We start from the raw sequence: 16,527 nt of genomic DNA on the forward strand, positions 1-16,527 counted from the left end.
TAGAAATCTGTAACAAGAACTGAAAATTCAAAAATATTTGCAAATTAACACTCTGAACAACCAATGTATCAAAAAATAAACCAAAAGCAAAAGAAGTATCTTCAAACAAATGTAAATGGAAACACAACAAACCAAAATTATGGGATGCAGCAAAAGCAGCTCTAAAGGGAAATTCATAGCAATGAACATCAATATAAAGAAGCAAGATAACAAATAACCTAATTCTATGCCTTATAGAACTAGAAAAAGAAGAACAAACTGAATGCAAAGTTAGCAGAAGGAATGAATAATAAAGGTTAGAGCAGACATAAATGAAATCGAGAACAGGAAAACAATAGAAAAGATTAACCAAACTAAGAGTTGGTTCTTTGAAAAAATAAAATTGACAGAATTTTAGGTTTATTAACCAATGAAACAGACAGAAGACCCTAACCAATAAAATCACAAATAAAAAAGAAAATATTACAACAGCCACCACAAAAATACAAAGAATCATAAGAGGTTATTAACAGCAACTACATGCCAACACACTGGACAACCTAGAAGAAATGGAAAAATTCTTAAAAATATACAAACTGCCAATACTGAATCAGGAAAAAATATTATCAATACACCAATTACTAGTAAGGAGATTAAATCAGTAATCAAAAATCTCCAACAAAGAAAAGCCCAGGACCAAATGGCTTCACTGGTGAATTTTACCAAACATTTAAATAATTAATGCATGCTTCTTAAAGTCTTCCAAAAACTCAAAGAAAGAACAATCTAAAATTCATTTCAGAAGACTTGTATCACCCTGATACCGGCCAGGAAAGGACACTACCAGAAGATGACAGACCAATATCCCTGATGAATATAGATGAAAAAATTCTCAATAAATTCTAGAAAACTGAGTTCAATAGCACATTCAAAGGATCATTCATCGTCATCAAGTGAAATTTATACCTTGGGTGCAAATATCATTCAACATATACAAATCAATCATTGTGATACATCACATTAATAGAATGAAAAATACCATAATTATCTCAAAAAACACAGAAAAGAAATTTGCCAAAATTCAACATCCATTCATGATAAAAACTCTTACAAAATTAGGTATAGAATAAATATGCTTCAACATAATAAAGGTGTTAGATAATAAGCCCAAAATTAGTATCATACTCAATGATGAAAGGTTAAAAGCTTTTCCTCTAAGATCAGGAACAAAATAAGGTGCCCACTCCCATCACTCTTACTCAAAATAGGCCTGAAAGCCCTTGCCAGAACAATCAGGCAAGAAAAAGAAATACAAGGTGTCAAAATCAAAAGGAAGAAGTAAAATTGTCTCTATTTGCAGATGACACGATTTTATACATAGTAAGTCCTAAAGACTCCACCAAAAAATTGTTAGATCTAAATCAGTGAATTCAGTAAAGTTACAGGACACAAACTTAACAAGCAAAAACCAGAAGCATTTATATACACTAACATTAAATAATCTAAAAAAATAAAAAAATAATAAAAAAACACAATTCCATTTACAATAATTTTAATAAAATACTAGGAATAAACTTCACCAAGGAGTTGAAAGACTTGTACTCTGAAAACTACAAGACTGAAAGAAACTGAAGAAGACACAAATAAATGGAAAGGTATCCCATGATCACGGATTGGAAGAATATTATTAAATGTTCATACTACCGAAAGCTATGTATAGATTCAATGCAATCCCTATCAATATTCCAATGGCATTTTTGGGGCGCCTGGGTGGCACAGTCGGTTGAGCGTCCGACTTCAGCCAGGTCACGATCTCGCGGTCCAGGAGTTCGAGCCCCACGTCAGGCTCTGAGCTGATGGGTCAGAGCCTGGAACCTGTTTCCGATTCTGTGTCTCCCTCTCTCTCTGCCCCTCCCCCGTTCATGCTCTGTCTCTCTCTGTCCCAAAAATAAATAAACGTTGAAAAAAAAAAATTTTTTTTTTTAAATATTCCAATGGCATTTTTACAGAAGTAGACGAACTACCCTAAAATGTATATGAAACCACAAAAGACCCCAAATAACCAAAGCAACCCTGAGAAAGAACAAAGTAGGAGACAATACACTTCCTAATTCCAGGTATGTTACAATGCTACAGTAATCAAAACAGTATGGTACTGGCATATAAACAGACAAATATATATCAATGTAACAGACTCAAGAGCTCACAAATAAACCCAAGCATCTGCAGTCAAATAAGAGAGTCAAGAACACTCGGTGGAGAAAACACAATCTCTTCAATAAATGGTGCTGGGGAACTGAATATTCACATGTAGAAGAATGAAACTAGATTTCCATCTTATACCACACAAAAATAAAACTGAAGTGGATTAACACTTAAACGTAAGACCTGAAACCACAAAACCCCTAGAAGAAAATATAGGAACAAAAAGCCCTTGACATGCGTCTTAGCAATGATTGGCTATGACACCTCAAGTACAAGCAACAAAATAAAAAATAAGTGGGCCCATGTCAAACTAAAAAGTTTCTGCACAGCAAAAAGAAACCACAAAAAAGTAAAAAGATAATCCACAGAACAGAAAAACATATTCGCAACTATGTATCTGATAAGGGGTTAATCTCCAAAATATACAATCAATACAACTCAATAGAAAAAAAAATCCTATTAAAAAAACTGGGCAAAAAACCTGAACAAACATTTTTTCCAAAGAAGATACACAAAAGGGCACAGGTACGTGCAAAGATAAACATTATGAGTCATCAGACAAATGCAAATCAAAACCAAAATGGGTTATCACTTCATGCCTGTTAGGATGGCCATGATCAAAAACAAAAACAAAAACAAAAACAAACAAAAAAAACCAATACCTGTTAGAATGCCTATCAAACAGATGGAAAAAAGAACCCATAGATATGCTCTTGGTGGGACTGTAAACTGGTACAGTCACTATGGAAAACAGAATGGAGGATCCTTAAAAGCATAAAATTAGAACTACCATATGATCCACCAATTCCACTTCCAGGTATGTATCCAAAGAAAACAAAAACACTAACTCAAAAAGGTATCTGCACCGCCATGTTCATAACAGCATCATTTACAATACCAAGACATGGAAACAACCTAAGTGTCTGTCAACAAATGACTAAATAAAGAAGTTGTGGCAGACACACACACACACACACACACACATATATGTATATACATACACACAGAATAGAACATTACCCATAAAAAAAAATTTTGGGAAATACTACCATTTGCAACAACATGGATGGACCTTAAAGGCATTATGCTAAGTAAAATTATGTTTAGCATTATGCTAAGTAAAATAAGGCAGAGAAAGAGAAATACTGTATGACTTCACTTATATGTATAATCTAAGAAAAATAATAAACAGAAAAAGAGATCACACTTGACTTGTGATTACCAGAGGCAGAGTGGGGAGTAGAATAATTGGAGGAATATGGGGGCACTTAGGTGGCTCAGTCGGTTGAGTGTCCAACTCTTGGTTTCAGCTCAGGTCATGATCTCATGGTTCATAGTTTCCAGCCCCACATTGGGTTCTGTGCTGACAGTATGGAGCCTGCTTGGGATTCTCTCTATCTCTCCCTGCCCCACTCTCCCTCTCCCTCCCTCCTTCCATCCCTCCCTCCCTTTCTCTCTCTCTCTCCCTCTCTCTCTATAAATAAATAAAAAAATAAAATTGGAGGACTATGGTCAAAAGGTACGAGCTCCCATATATAAGTACTAGAGATACAATGTACAACATAATGACTACAGCTAACGCTACTGTATGGTGTATAAGAAAACTGCTAAAAGTCCTAAGAATTCTCACCAAAAAGAGATATTTTTTTTCTTCTTTCTTTTCTTTTTACTGTATCTATATGAGAAGATGGAGGTTAGCTAAACCTATTGTGGTAATCACTTCACAATATATGTAAATCAAATAATCATGCTGTACATCTTAAACTTCTGTAATGACGTATGTCACTGATTTCTGAATACAACTAGAAAAAATAAAGACAAGTGATAACAAATGCTGGTGAGGATGTGGAGAAAAGGGACTCCCCATACACTACTGGTGGAACTATAAACTGGTATAGCCACCATGGAAAACAGAATAGAGGATCCTCAAAAAATTAAAAATAGAACTACCATGTAATCCAACAATTCCACTTCTAAGAACATATCCAAACAAAATGAAAGCACTAACTCAAAAAGATATCTGCACCCCATGTTCATAACAGCATTATTTACAATAGCCAACTCATGAAAACAATGTAGGTGTTCACTGAAACAGGACAATGAAGACACTATGGCATATATATAAAATGCATATCCATCATATATAAACCATATCATACACACACACACACACACACACAACAGAATATTATTCATTCACAGAAAAACTAAGAAATCCTGCCATTTGCAACACATGGATTGATACTGAACGCATTATGCTAAGTGACATAAATAAGATAGAGAGAAGACAAATACTGTATGATTTCACCTATATGTGGAATCAAAGAAAAATTTGTAGAAACCGAGTAGAGTGGTGGTCACAGGAAGTGAGTGAGGGTGGGGGAAATGGGAAGATGTTGGTCAAAGGATACAAACTTCCAGATAAAAGGTAAGTTCTTATAATCTAATGCTCAGTATTGTGATTATACTTAACAGTAATGTATTACACACTGGAAAGTTATAAATCTTAAATGTTCTCACCAGAAAAAGGGAATGGTAATTATGTGATGTGATGGGAGTGTTACTGAAGTCTATGGTGATAATCATTTTCCGATATATAAGTGTATCAAGTCGGCATGTTGCTCACCTTAAATATTCAAAATTTTATGTGTCAATTATATGTCAATAAAGCTGGGGGTGGGGAGGGTGAGGGAGCAATAGCCAACAATGTAAAATGCTATGTAAGTCAAATAGTAAAAGAACTCATGTCTGGGAGTGAAGAAAGCAATGACATTCTCTAGAGCCAATTCAGTAGCAGAACTTGTCAAACAGGAAAACAAAAACTTGTCAAACAGGAAAACAAAATATTTATGAAAAATTATGATTTTTAACTTTTCCCTTGTGATGCCAAATCAATTTGTACTATCCATTTAAAACAACCCATAATACATCCTATAATTCATTCACCAGGATCAGCACCAAAGCTAACATTAAGCATTTACTACGTTCCATGCACCATGCTGCAGGATTAAGTCATGTAAAGCTCACAGCTCTACAGCAAGGACTAACATACTCTCTACATTTTACAGATAAGGACAAGAGGCTTAGAGAGATTAAGTAACTTGACCAAACTTTACTAAGCATTTACCAACTGCAAGGCACTACGCCTGAATATGCAGGTAGAGATACGAAGAAAAAAAAAAAAAAACAACTCTCTTCAAAGGGCTTGTATAATAAGAATGATAGACAAGAGACAATTCACAGAAGTGTTATAAAGAAATAAACACAAAGTTCCATTTGTGTGAGCACAGAGAAGTCCCTCATCTGAAATGGGGAAGTGGGGATAACTGACTTAAGTTAACACTGGAGAGAAGCATGGAAACTCTGGAGACAGCAAACAGGAAAGGTAGACAAAGGCTCACTCAGGAAAAGCACTACCAGCATGCAAAGAACTGTGGAATGCACCCTATGGCATTGAAACAGCAGGTAAACAGTACTCCTCAAAGACAGGCATGGTCAAGAGAAGTCTCAGGGTATCTTTAGCTGGGGTGGGGAAAGGAGTGTGGAAAAGGTCACGTGTAAGTAAAGATTTGAGACTAAATGAAATGTGCCCAGATTTCTGGCTTTGGCAAACAGACATGTGAACATGCTTTACTTAGTATTAGGGACTGTATGTAGGAGGCACTGGTTTGGGTCCTGCGCTGTTTTAGAGTTCTGACTATTGTGATTTAGGTTTACCTAAACCTAAATTCATTTATTTAAAGCTTCATAAAGAAACAGATGGCTTAATTTTATAAACCATGTTCTCAAAGGAGTCAAATCCAAGCAGTATTAATAGGGTCTTACATCTGCCAAATTTTTAGTCATTTCAGACTTTGAAAAACAAGTACCCATGAAGAGGAAGTTACAGAGTTAAAATATCAGCTATGAAACGACACAGGAAAAAATAGTATAACGAAAGTAGTGAAGAGAGAGCAGGGAGGAAGAACTTTACAGCCTAAATGAATATGAGAATATGGAAATATAACCTCTGGTGTCAGGAAACCTAACTTCTAGTCCCAACTTTGTTATTTAGCCTGAAAATTGACTCTCCTGCTCTAACATCCCATAATGCAGTATTTTTTTTGAAAACATCTATGGTTACTATTCTCATTACGATTTGGAATACAGTCCAACATCAAAGCATGTGACTCACGAACCTGTCAACAGGAAGCTAAATTAAAACAGAGTACCATTAGGACAGTATTACATCTTGATTCAGCCACTCTTTCTCCCCATGAACTTTCCAGGAGGAGAATGTACAGGAAACAAAGCAAGATAGAGCACACCATTTCACCTCCCTGAGCAGGAGAAAAATCCTTTATTCATTCTGAAACCTCCAATGCTAAAAAAAAAAAATAAAAAACATGGAACAATCTGCATTGCACAATATCCTCAATGGGGGGCAGGGGGGTGGAGGTCTCAACTTTTCTTTTGCTTAATCTTAAACTCAAATGTAAACCAAAAGACTATTAAAATATGATCATTTTTAAAATAAAGGTGTCTTCCTCTATTTTATCTGGCAGTCTTTAAAATGAAACTAGGTACCAATCTATTACATACACAAAAGCAAAAGAAGTATTTTTTTAAAGCATTCACATAGAAAACCTCATACAGCAAATATATCTATCTGAGGCATAACTAATTATTTCTCTCCTTTCTTGGGCTAAAAGCTTTTAAGGCATATAATAAATTTATTCCCAAATTTCCTTCCTACAATCTTTTGGATATATAATACTTAGAGAACTTCAATTCATACAATAAAAACAGTTACGTTAATAAAAGGAACACATGGAAAATTCACTTCCAAACACATTTCCAAAGCATATACAGACTCCTAATAATGACTGTTAACATTCAAAGATAAGGGAGAGCTATATGTATGTAAAAAGTCCTTTAACATCTAACATATAATTTACAAAGAGGGTCTTATAGCTAGGTAATTGTTAAGCTCCTAACACAACATAGAGGTAAATAGGGGTGCCTGGGTGGCTTAGTCGGTTGAGTGACCAACTTTGGCTCAGGCCATGATCTTGCAGTCTGTGGGGTGCAAACCCCCCCTCAAGATCTGTGCTGACAGCTCAGCCCCTCCCCCGCTCTCTGCCCCTCCCCCGCTCACTTGCTCCCATGCACACGGGCATGCACTGTCTCTCCCTCTGTCTCTCTCAAAAACTAAATAAACATAAAAAACATTAAAAAAAAAAAAAGAAGTCTTTGAGTAAAACTGTAAAGTTACAAGTTGGGTAAATCACAATCATGGGTAAAACCCTTAAAATAAGATGACTTTCCTTGGTAGAATGCTTTCAAATACAAAAAATCAGAAATTCATTTCAAAATGAACAATATAAATCTTACTAACATATAACAAGGATTCCAGAGTTAGACAAATTACAAGGCTAGTTAAGTCATGTCATCAAACACCCATGTTCTTTCCATTTTTCTACCCTGACATCAGGAACCCACTGGTTTTTGCTCTCAGGCTTATACTTTCATGTTTATAAGATGGGTTCAGCAACTCAAGCATCACATTCTCATATTCATATACTGAAGACATGGAGAGAGAATTTCTTTTCCTTGTGTCCTTTATAAAAGAAGTGGAAACTTATCACAAGTCCCATATAATTTATGTGCTCACTACTAAACCAATAATCTGCAAGGTACTAGATAATCATGATATAATCTTTGACTAAGAAAAATGTTTTGGGCTTAAGATAGTTCCAGTTTCTCTAAATGAAAACAAGGTACTGTCGGCAAAGATAAAGGTAAGGCAAACAAAGCTGTCTGCCAAACCATCAAGCAAAGATATTATAAAGATTGTATCTAAGTACATGAAATGCCTAACATTCTATCTCCTATCTGTTCTACTGTTATTTTTTTGTCATTTTCTAATATAATTTAGACTTCCTTCCAAGTTTGTTAAATTCAATGAGTTATCCTAATATATCTCAATTTAATACTTGGTATGAACAGTAAACAGATTCCATGATTTACAATGAATTCTGTACCCTAAGTTTTACCACAATACTCACATAAACTAATTTCCCAATGGTTTGTTTTGTTTCCAAGCACTGAAGACTCTGAATGAAATAAAGTACTTCCAAAAGTTGAGTCAAATCATACCGACAATGTTAAGCCGTCTCTAAAAATACACTCCTAAGATAAACAACAGAAAGTTCCATTAATAAAATCAGCATCACAATTTATTCAACCTATACTCAAGTACCCCTTTTCATTAAAGGTACTAGAGTTCTATAGGTAGTCGGGTCATGGTAACATGCAGTGGAGAAAAATTTCTTTACCTCCAAATGTCAAACTAATTACGTATCTTTATATGATCAACCAAAACTTTAATAACAATAAATGCACTAGTGAAGACTTTCTTTTATTCTTACTCTTCAGTTCATTAATAGCTGCAGAGTGCTACTCTTCCATGTTAAGACTTTTATCATAGATTTTGAAGGACTCCATAACCTCAGTGTTGATCTTTTTTCTTCTGGCATAGGCAGATACCAATTATTAGGAAAAAACATATTACCTATTGTTTTGAATAACACTTTTTAAATTTTAATATTCCAACTGAATATTTAAGTTTTCCATAGCTATGTATTGAGAGAAATCCTATTTTTCCAAGATGTTCTCCTTTAATCTACGTACAACTCCCCAGGAAATTATGTAAAGCCAGCCTTTCTGTATACAACGTGCAAAATACAGGGTAAGAGCTCCAAATATATATTATACTGGCAAGTGATTACTTAAAAAATGAGGTTCTAGGGATGGTAAAAGTTGTTCCCCACAAAACAGCACTGTTAATAGCACTTAGAAAACAGATGGGCCAGGAGCACCTGGGTGGCTCAGTCGGTTAAGCGCCTGACTTCGGCTCAGGTCATGATCTTACAGTTTGGGAGTTCGAGCTCTGCATCAGGCTCTGTGCTGACAGCTTGGAGCCTAGAGCCTACTTCAGATTCTGTGTCTCCCCCTCTCTCTACCCCTCCCCTGCTCACACTCTGTGTCTCTCAATAATAAATAAACGTTAAAAGAAAATTAAAAAAAGAAAACAGATGGGCAGAAAGAAAGATTAAGAGTTCCCCTTTAGATATGCTCAATTTGAGAAGCTGCAGAAATCTTGTTCAGTAGATAAAAAACTGGGTAGAGATTGGGGCACTTGAGTGGCTCAGTCAGTTGAGCGTCCGACTTTGGTTCAGGTCATGATCTCACGGTTCATGAGTTCAAGCCCCGCATCGGGTTCACTGCTGTCAGCACAGAGCCTGCTTCGGATCCTCTGCCCCCCTCTCTGCCTCACCCCTGCTCACACATGCACGTGCTCTTTCTCTCTCTCTCAAAAATAAAATAAAATTAAAAAAAACTGGAGACTGACCTAAACACTACTAGTTGGTCCCCACGTTGCATGCTGCATGCACGCTCATACACATGTACACACTCAATGTTATATAATACATACACTGTTCATGATTTACCTGTTCTCTAGCAGGGGAACAACAGCCATTCCTATACTTAAGCAAAGGTAAATTTTCTATCTTGGTGGAATGAGTTTACAATACTCGAAGAGGTACTCTTATGGAAAGAAGGAATCATAAGATCGTCTGACTCGACGAATAAACCCTGGAGACTACCAAAATAACCAATGTCAGTCACTGGCTTCCAGACGCCACTCCTATCCAAACTCACTGAATATTGAGAAAATGCAAAAGTAAATGTGGCAAAAGATTAACAGCTGATCAATCTGTGGCTCACGTTACATGTTTCTGCTCTTCCCCTGCGTCTTTCATGTGGAACAGACTACACATACGGGACTGAACATACTGGTGGGGTATGCACATGGAGGAAAATATCCCAGCATTCTCTTTTGCTTAAGTTACTCTCTCTCACTTAAGGAAATAATTCTTCGTGGATTTCGACATAACATGCAAGCACAAGGACTAACTGACTTTGTTCTTGACATCTTTTCGGGGGCATTTAGCACCCAAGCCTTGGAAGACAGGTCCTTTCTAGACAAGGAGCAGATCTATTTATTTTCCGGTTTAATAATGTCTCCCCTGGGTCAAAGGTCAAACAAGCTTAGTGTCCATTATAAAAGACCTAAGCTCCCTAAGCTCAAGGTTTCTCTCCCGCTACACAACTTCCTGCACTTGTAGCAGTCATCTAATCTGCATCATCAGCATAAATGCTGACACTCTGGCAAATCCGCTGCTGTAATAAACCGTCCACTTGTCATCCAGGAATCCCATGCCTTCTGCCATCATCTGTGGAAATGCGGCAGGCTAAGCTCTCACAGACTTGGCAAGGAGTTTGGGCCATTCTGAGTAAGACCTGTCAGTTCCAATTACTCAGCAAGGAGTCATTGTACACAAAATCTAACCTAGCTGAAACTACCTGCAGTGGCAGAATCTGTGTCTACATGTATACGTACCCACGTGTAATTACTAGGCATTTCTTAAAGTTGTGCTCGTATATTTACACACTTTTTTTCCACTTAAGTTCTTTGCTTAAAGGTAAGATCCATTGCTTACTTCCATCCTCTCCCTTTTCTTAACTTGCTAAGATAGTGAAGCATCTACTTCATGGCTCTGCCACTAAAAAACAACTGGATATACACATCTCAGTATAAAATGTGCTTCAAACCATTAACGACACACAGAAGTTACGTCAGAGGCAATTGAGATATTTCATTTACATAATCATATTGCTTGGCAAAAATATTTATGAGCTGTTCAATTTTTCATATTGCATATTTATTGCTACCTACATGTCCAAGCCCATTAGCTAACATAAAGGATAAGTTACTATAATAGCCACTTTTGATGATGTCAAAGTCAATAAATCCATTTAAAATAATTACAGAATTTTAGCTCCTTTTATATTATCAAAACGTGTTATAATTTAAAACAATTCTAAATGAAACTGATTAACTGATAAGTGTTAACAATATAAGAAATAGAGAAACGGTCAAAATTAAAAAAAAAATATGATGCACTATATAAGCAAATGATCTACTACTAAGAAGGTACCGTCTTCCACAAGTTTCTATCACTTAACAAGAGGATTCAAAAATTAGTTTAATGACTACAGTGAATGTAATTAAGGAAAGTGACTATAAAGTCTCTAATCTTTTTTGCCAATTCACCCAACTATTTCTCTTCACTACATTCTTAGAGAATATAACAAAATTATTTTCTACTGAATTAAATGTCTTCATGAAGAAATATAAATAAAAATATATATGTAGACACACATATACACACATCCATGAATACGACCAATTCTTCCATGCTGCAAAATCTCCCATCTGGGAAGTTCTCCAACAAAGTAAGAGTGTGGAATTCTCCATGTGTCATGATAAAATAAAAAACTTATTCCAGTAACTATAAATTTCACAATAATGATGAAATCACTTTATTTAGCAAAAAGAAAATTGAAAAATATTTTATCACATTTTAGGATCTCATCATGTCTAATGCTCTCATTTAAATGAAGAACACATAATAATAGCCACTAGTACTGACCATCTGTTATGCTCTAGGCACTGCACTAAGTAATTTATATACAGTCTTATTTAATCCCATTGACAAACCTGAGATGTAGGTATTCTGTGTTTAAAATTTTTTTATTTGAATGTTTATTTTTGAGAGAGAGAGAGAGAGAGACAGAGCATGAGCAGGGGAGGGGCAGAGAGAGAGGGAGGCACAGAAGCCAAAGCAGGCCCCAGGCTCCGAGCCCTCAGCACAGAGTCCGACGCGAGGCTCGAACTCCTGGAACCATGAGATCATGACCTGAGCTGAAGTCAGACGCTCGACCGACTGAGCCACCCAGGCGCCCCTATATATGTGTTTTAAAACAAAGAAATTAAAGTTCAAGGAAGTTAGGTTGTTTGCCTGATGTCATACAATTAGTGACTCAGTTGTAACTGGACCACCTGTCTGACTCAAAAACTTACAGTGATAGCTATTACTGTCAGAACTATTACTTCCATAAAAGCAACTAGTGTCCATTCTTGGTCCCAGGTTCAACTTTAGACTTCAACTTAGCCCCTTCCCGCCCCCAGAATGAAGGAATACACTATTAATGTCAAGTGAACTCCTCAAGTATTTATGTCAGTAACATTTTTTGTAGTAAACTAAGTTCCAACTGCTATACTTGCTGGTTCAACGGTGTCAAACGTTATAAGGGCATCAGGTTCTAAACTGAGCAAAGAATGAAGTGACATGTTCAAAACAACCCTGGAATACCACGAGAGACCAACCACTTTCCACTATTTCCAGTGAAGTACATTTTTCTTCCAGTATTTAAAGAGATCACAGCCTCCAAGTTATTAAGGACTAAGATTGAATCAGGTGCTCTGAACTTCACAAATAAATTTGTGTAACTTAAATAATGTGAGTGTATTCTCAGAGAACTGAGTACCAGATACCCAACTAGATTACATTCCAGATATGTATACTCATTGAGCAAAGTATTAAAACTTCAATTATTTGTTATTTCCCTCTTCTTTTCCTTAAATATGTGCATTCTGCAATACCACGATGTAGTAGTATTAGACTCTCCTGTGTAAGAAAAACAAAAGTGGTTTTGGAAGACATCCTTTTCTAATCCTCAACAATTTTCTCCCTAATTTTTCATTTAAAATGTCTTTTATAATAAATGGTAATGGAACAGATGTTAGTTTATTGTCATTGTACTAAGGTAACCAGTGTTGTCATCTGTTAAAGTTGTCACACAATTGGAAATACTAAGACGCTTTGAAGATGCACACTTTTCAGTCCGTTCAGATTTTTTTTCTTCCAATTGAAAGTTACTGTGGTCATCAGAATTTCCATGAAATCCTTTATCATTTTTTACTGCCCTCTGCTGTGATAATCGGCAAAAACAAAACAAAACAAAACAAACAAAAAAAACCCACCTTTTAATCCCCTCCCTCAATAAAAACTATGACACCTAAAACTCTTGGAATGTGGTCTATAAATACCAAATGCTAGAAAATGTACCTTTAACTTATACTTGTAAATACAGTTTTAATTTTAACAGTTCTTCTCTAAACCTGTTACCGGAACTCCAACAAGAATCCTGTATGCCATGCTTTCATGTTAAAATTAAAAAGCTAGGGGCGCCTGGGTGGCGCAGTCGGTTAAGCGTCCGACTTCAGCCAGGTCACGATCTCGTGGTCTGGGAGTTCGAGCCCCGCATCAGGCTCTGGGCTGATGCCTCAGAGCCTGGAGCCAGTTTCCGATTCTGTGTCTCCCTCTCTCTCTGCCCCTCCCCCGCTCATGCTCTGTCTCTCTCTGTCCCAAAAATAAATAAACGTTGAAAAAAAAAATTAAAAAAAAAATTAAAAAGCTAAAGGGAAGAAGTTAATATTGAGTTCCGAGTTGTTTCAGGTAAAGATAAAGAGAATCACAATTATTTTGCGCATGAGGCTGTTTCATTACTCTCTACTCAGCTATCAAGAAACGTGTGGTAATATTTTAAACCCGAATTAGATTTTGAGGCACGTGTGTGTAATACTTCACCAGTAAAAACTATCTTGAAAGACAGCAAATACTCTTACTAAAATAATGTACGAAACACTACTCACATTTCCAAAAGAATTTTTTTTCTGATCCTTCTAGATTGAGTATCTAAGGGAAGGATGGATAACTGAAATTCACCAATAACTCTACTATTTTAAATATAGTGACTTCAACCCTCTCATCGAAGTCATTAGAGGAACAAGATTGAAATCAGGTGATCTTCACAAACAAATTTAAATAACTTAAAAAATGTGAGTTTATTCTCAAAGGAGTTCAACATAAGCAAATAAACCTACAGCTTTAAAAATGTGTAATTACGAATACAAACTTAAAACACATTCCCAATACGCTCCGCTGTCGCTTTAATCGAGTAACGAAGGGAGCTGGGTACCGAACCTGAAGGACAAACAGTTCTCACAGGTTTACAAATATTCCTGAAGAGTATTTTCACACCCAACACACCCCCTTTCAGGGACTCAAGGGCCCAAACCTCGGCCTCCGAGGATCAAAAGCGCCGTGAGTCTGAAACAGTTCGGTGCTGAACCGCAAAGTGTTAGACGATGCTGTACCGTTTTTGAGCAAACACCACGATAACCCTACATCCGTGACTGCGCGGCAAAAAGGACTCGCCCCAAGGCCCCCCAACCGCTCCGCTGGCGCCCCAAGGCCGCCTTCGCCCACGCCAGCGGCCCGGCTGCCTAGCAACGCGGAGAAGCTGCCTGGCAACGCCGCCGCCCCGGCCCGCCCCAGCCCGCCCCAGCCAGCCTGGGCCCACCCGGAAGGTCAAGGGATTCATTCTACCTCTTTTTTCTTCTGTCCTCCCCCGAGCTGGATGCAGAGCAGCAGCAGGAGGAGGAGAAAGGGAAAGCTCCCGGTGGGCAGGTATCGCAGCCGCCGCCCCGCCAGCCTTCGGCGTGAAGGAGCGCCCCTGGCACCCATCGCCGCAGGGCAGTGTCTCCTCCACGCTCGGTAACCGTGCGCGCCCAGCTCCTCCCGGCGTCCTACTCCTGCCAGGCCAGCCGCCGGGTGCCCCCGGCCTGTGCCCTCGTGGGCGCCTGCGGCTTCGCCGGGGAAGCGGAGGCCGCCGCGGACGCGGAGGAGGAAACTGACAGAGCATCCGGTTCACCGGAGAGGGAACCTGGAAAGGCCCGGAATGGGGCAGGAAGTGGGCGTGGCGAGGGAGCCGGGGCCTCGTGCGCGCCTTCCTGAGCCCTGGGCGCCGGAGCTCTCCTTGAGACCCGCGCCGCGCTGGGGCTCCGTTCTCCAGCCGGGTGACCGAATGCTCTCATGTTACTGAAATGAGAAAAAGTCTCCAGGAATATGCGAGGGCCCGGTTCAGTCCAACGGGACTAAATTCCTGTTTACCTGTAGCCACATGCCTTTTGGACGATAGAGGAGCAACTTAAGGAATTAGTACCTGCCTGGCCCCCCTCGCCCATGGGCCATCTCCGTTTCCATGGGACGTTTTTTGAGACAGCTGTGGCTCACATACTGAGCCCTCTCAAGCCTCTAACATAATCCACGGAATATAATCCCCTGGATGAATAGTGGCCGCCTGCAACTTCACAGCTGTTTCTGCAGCCCCAATGGAGGGGCCCGAGGAGCCCTTCATTCACTTCCTGCTCTCTGAACATTTTAAGAACAAAGCAGCAGGCTGTTTACTGAATATCTGATATGCACCAAGTACTGTTCTGGTGTACCTTTTATTCCATGGCAAGGTTTCTTCTCTTGGATCATGAACACCTCTGATAGTCTGATGAAGCCTACTGGGCCCAGTCTTATTTCTAACTGCATAAATTAAATTCATAGATTACAAAGGAATCAAGTATAGTGAAATACCATTATCCAAATGAAAACAATTCACCTCTTTTGACCCAGTGGTCAACAACATTTGTATTTGGGGAAATACTGGAAAGCAATGGTAGATGTAAGAACCACCGTATAAACATTCGGACGTCACAGGGTGATTGTAACTGACCAAGAGACAGAATTGTAGGATACTTGGCTAGCTAAGTAGCATGAGGGCTGTAAATAAACCCTGCAATAGTATCAAATCTAACTGTATTTAACACCAAGTCTAGTAAATATGGTAATACTGAAGTAGCGAGGATGATAAACAGTATTTCAAAATATCTGCTACAGGGGCACCTGGCTGACTCAGTTGGTACAGCCTGTGACTCTTGACCTCCAGGTCGTGAGTTCCAGTCCCAGGCTGGGTGTAGAGATTACTTAAAAATAAAATCTACTACCGTCCTGTTATCATAGGAAAAGATAGGATTCAGTAGGCAGAGAGGGAAAGGACCTGAGATCCCTGGATGGTGAGAAACTAGTATTTTGGAACAATGCCGGGCGTAGTCTGACTGCAGCAAACCCCCTCAGGCATAAGGTTCCTCTTAAGAAGGTGAAAGACACTACCTACTCCCCCTCAAGTTTTCCTCAGGAATTTGACAAAAGACCTAACTAAAAATAAGTAGACTAGGGGCGCCTGGGTGGCGCAGTCGGTTAAGCGTCGGACTTCAGCCAGGTCACGATCTCGCGGTTCGTGAGTTCGAGCCCCGCGTCAGGCTCTGGGCTGATGGCTCAGAGCCTAGAGCCTGTTTCCGATTCTGTGTCTCCCTCTCTCTCTGCCCCTCCCCCGTTCATGCTCTGTCTCTCTCTGTCCCAAAAATAAATAAACGTTGAAAAAAAAAAAAATAAGTAGACTAGAAAACGTTTGACCCACAGGGAATGATATAACCATAGACCACCCCTCATAGGATGGAATCCAGCCAATCAGGAGCGGACAACCCAGGACCTAGAGGTT

At 38.6% G+C, this 16,527-nt stretch overlaps 1 protein-coding gene across 5 annotated transcripts in view; it reads right to left on the minus strand.

Moving 5' to 3' along the window:
- Positions 1 to 14,892, minus strand: part of TUSC3 (tumor suppressor candidate 3) — a 275,406-nt gene extending 260,514 nt beyond the window's left edge. For 4 of the 5 annotated variants that reach the window (XM_043560296.1, XM_043560263.1, XM_043560270.1 and 1 more), the window contains exon 1: positions 14,526 to 14,892. In XM_043560296.1, coding sequence (XP_043416231.1) covers positions 14,526 to 14,663 — 138 coding nt within the window. In that variant the 5' untranslated portion in view covers positions 14,664 to 14,892. The remainder of the gene's footprint in view (positions 1 to 14,525) is intronic. The other variant, XM_043560288.1, reaches the window with a different exon arrangement.
- Between the last annotated feature and the right edge of the window lie 1,635 nt (positions 14,893 to 16,527).

Source organism: Prionailurus bengalensis, chromosome B1 (assembly GCF_016509475.1).
Source record: "Prionailurus bengalensis isolate Pbe53 chromosome B1, Fcat_Pben_1.1_paternal_pri, whole genome shotgun sequence".
NCBI classification, from domain to species: Eukaryota; Metazoa; Chordata; class Mammalia; order Carnivora; family Felidae; genus Prionailurus; species Prionailurus bengalensis.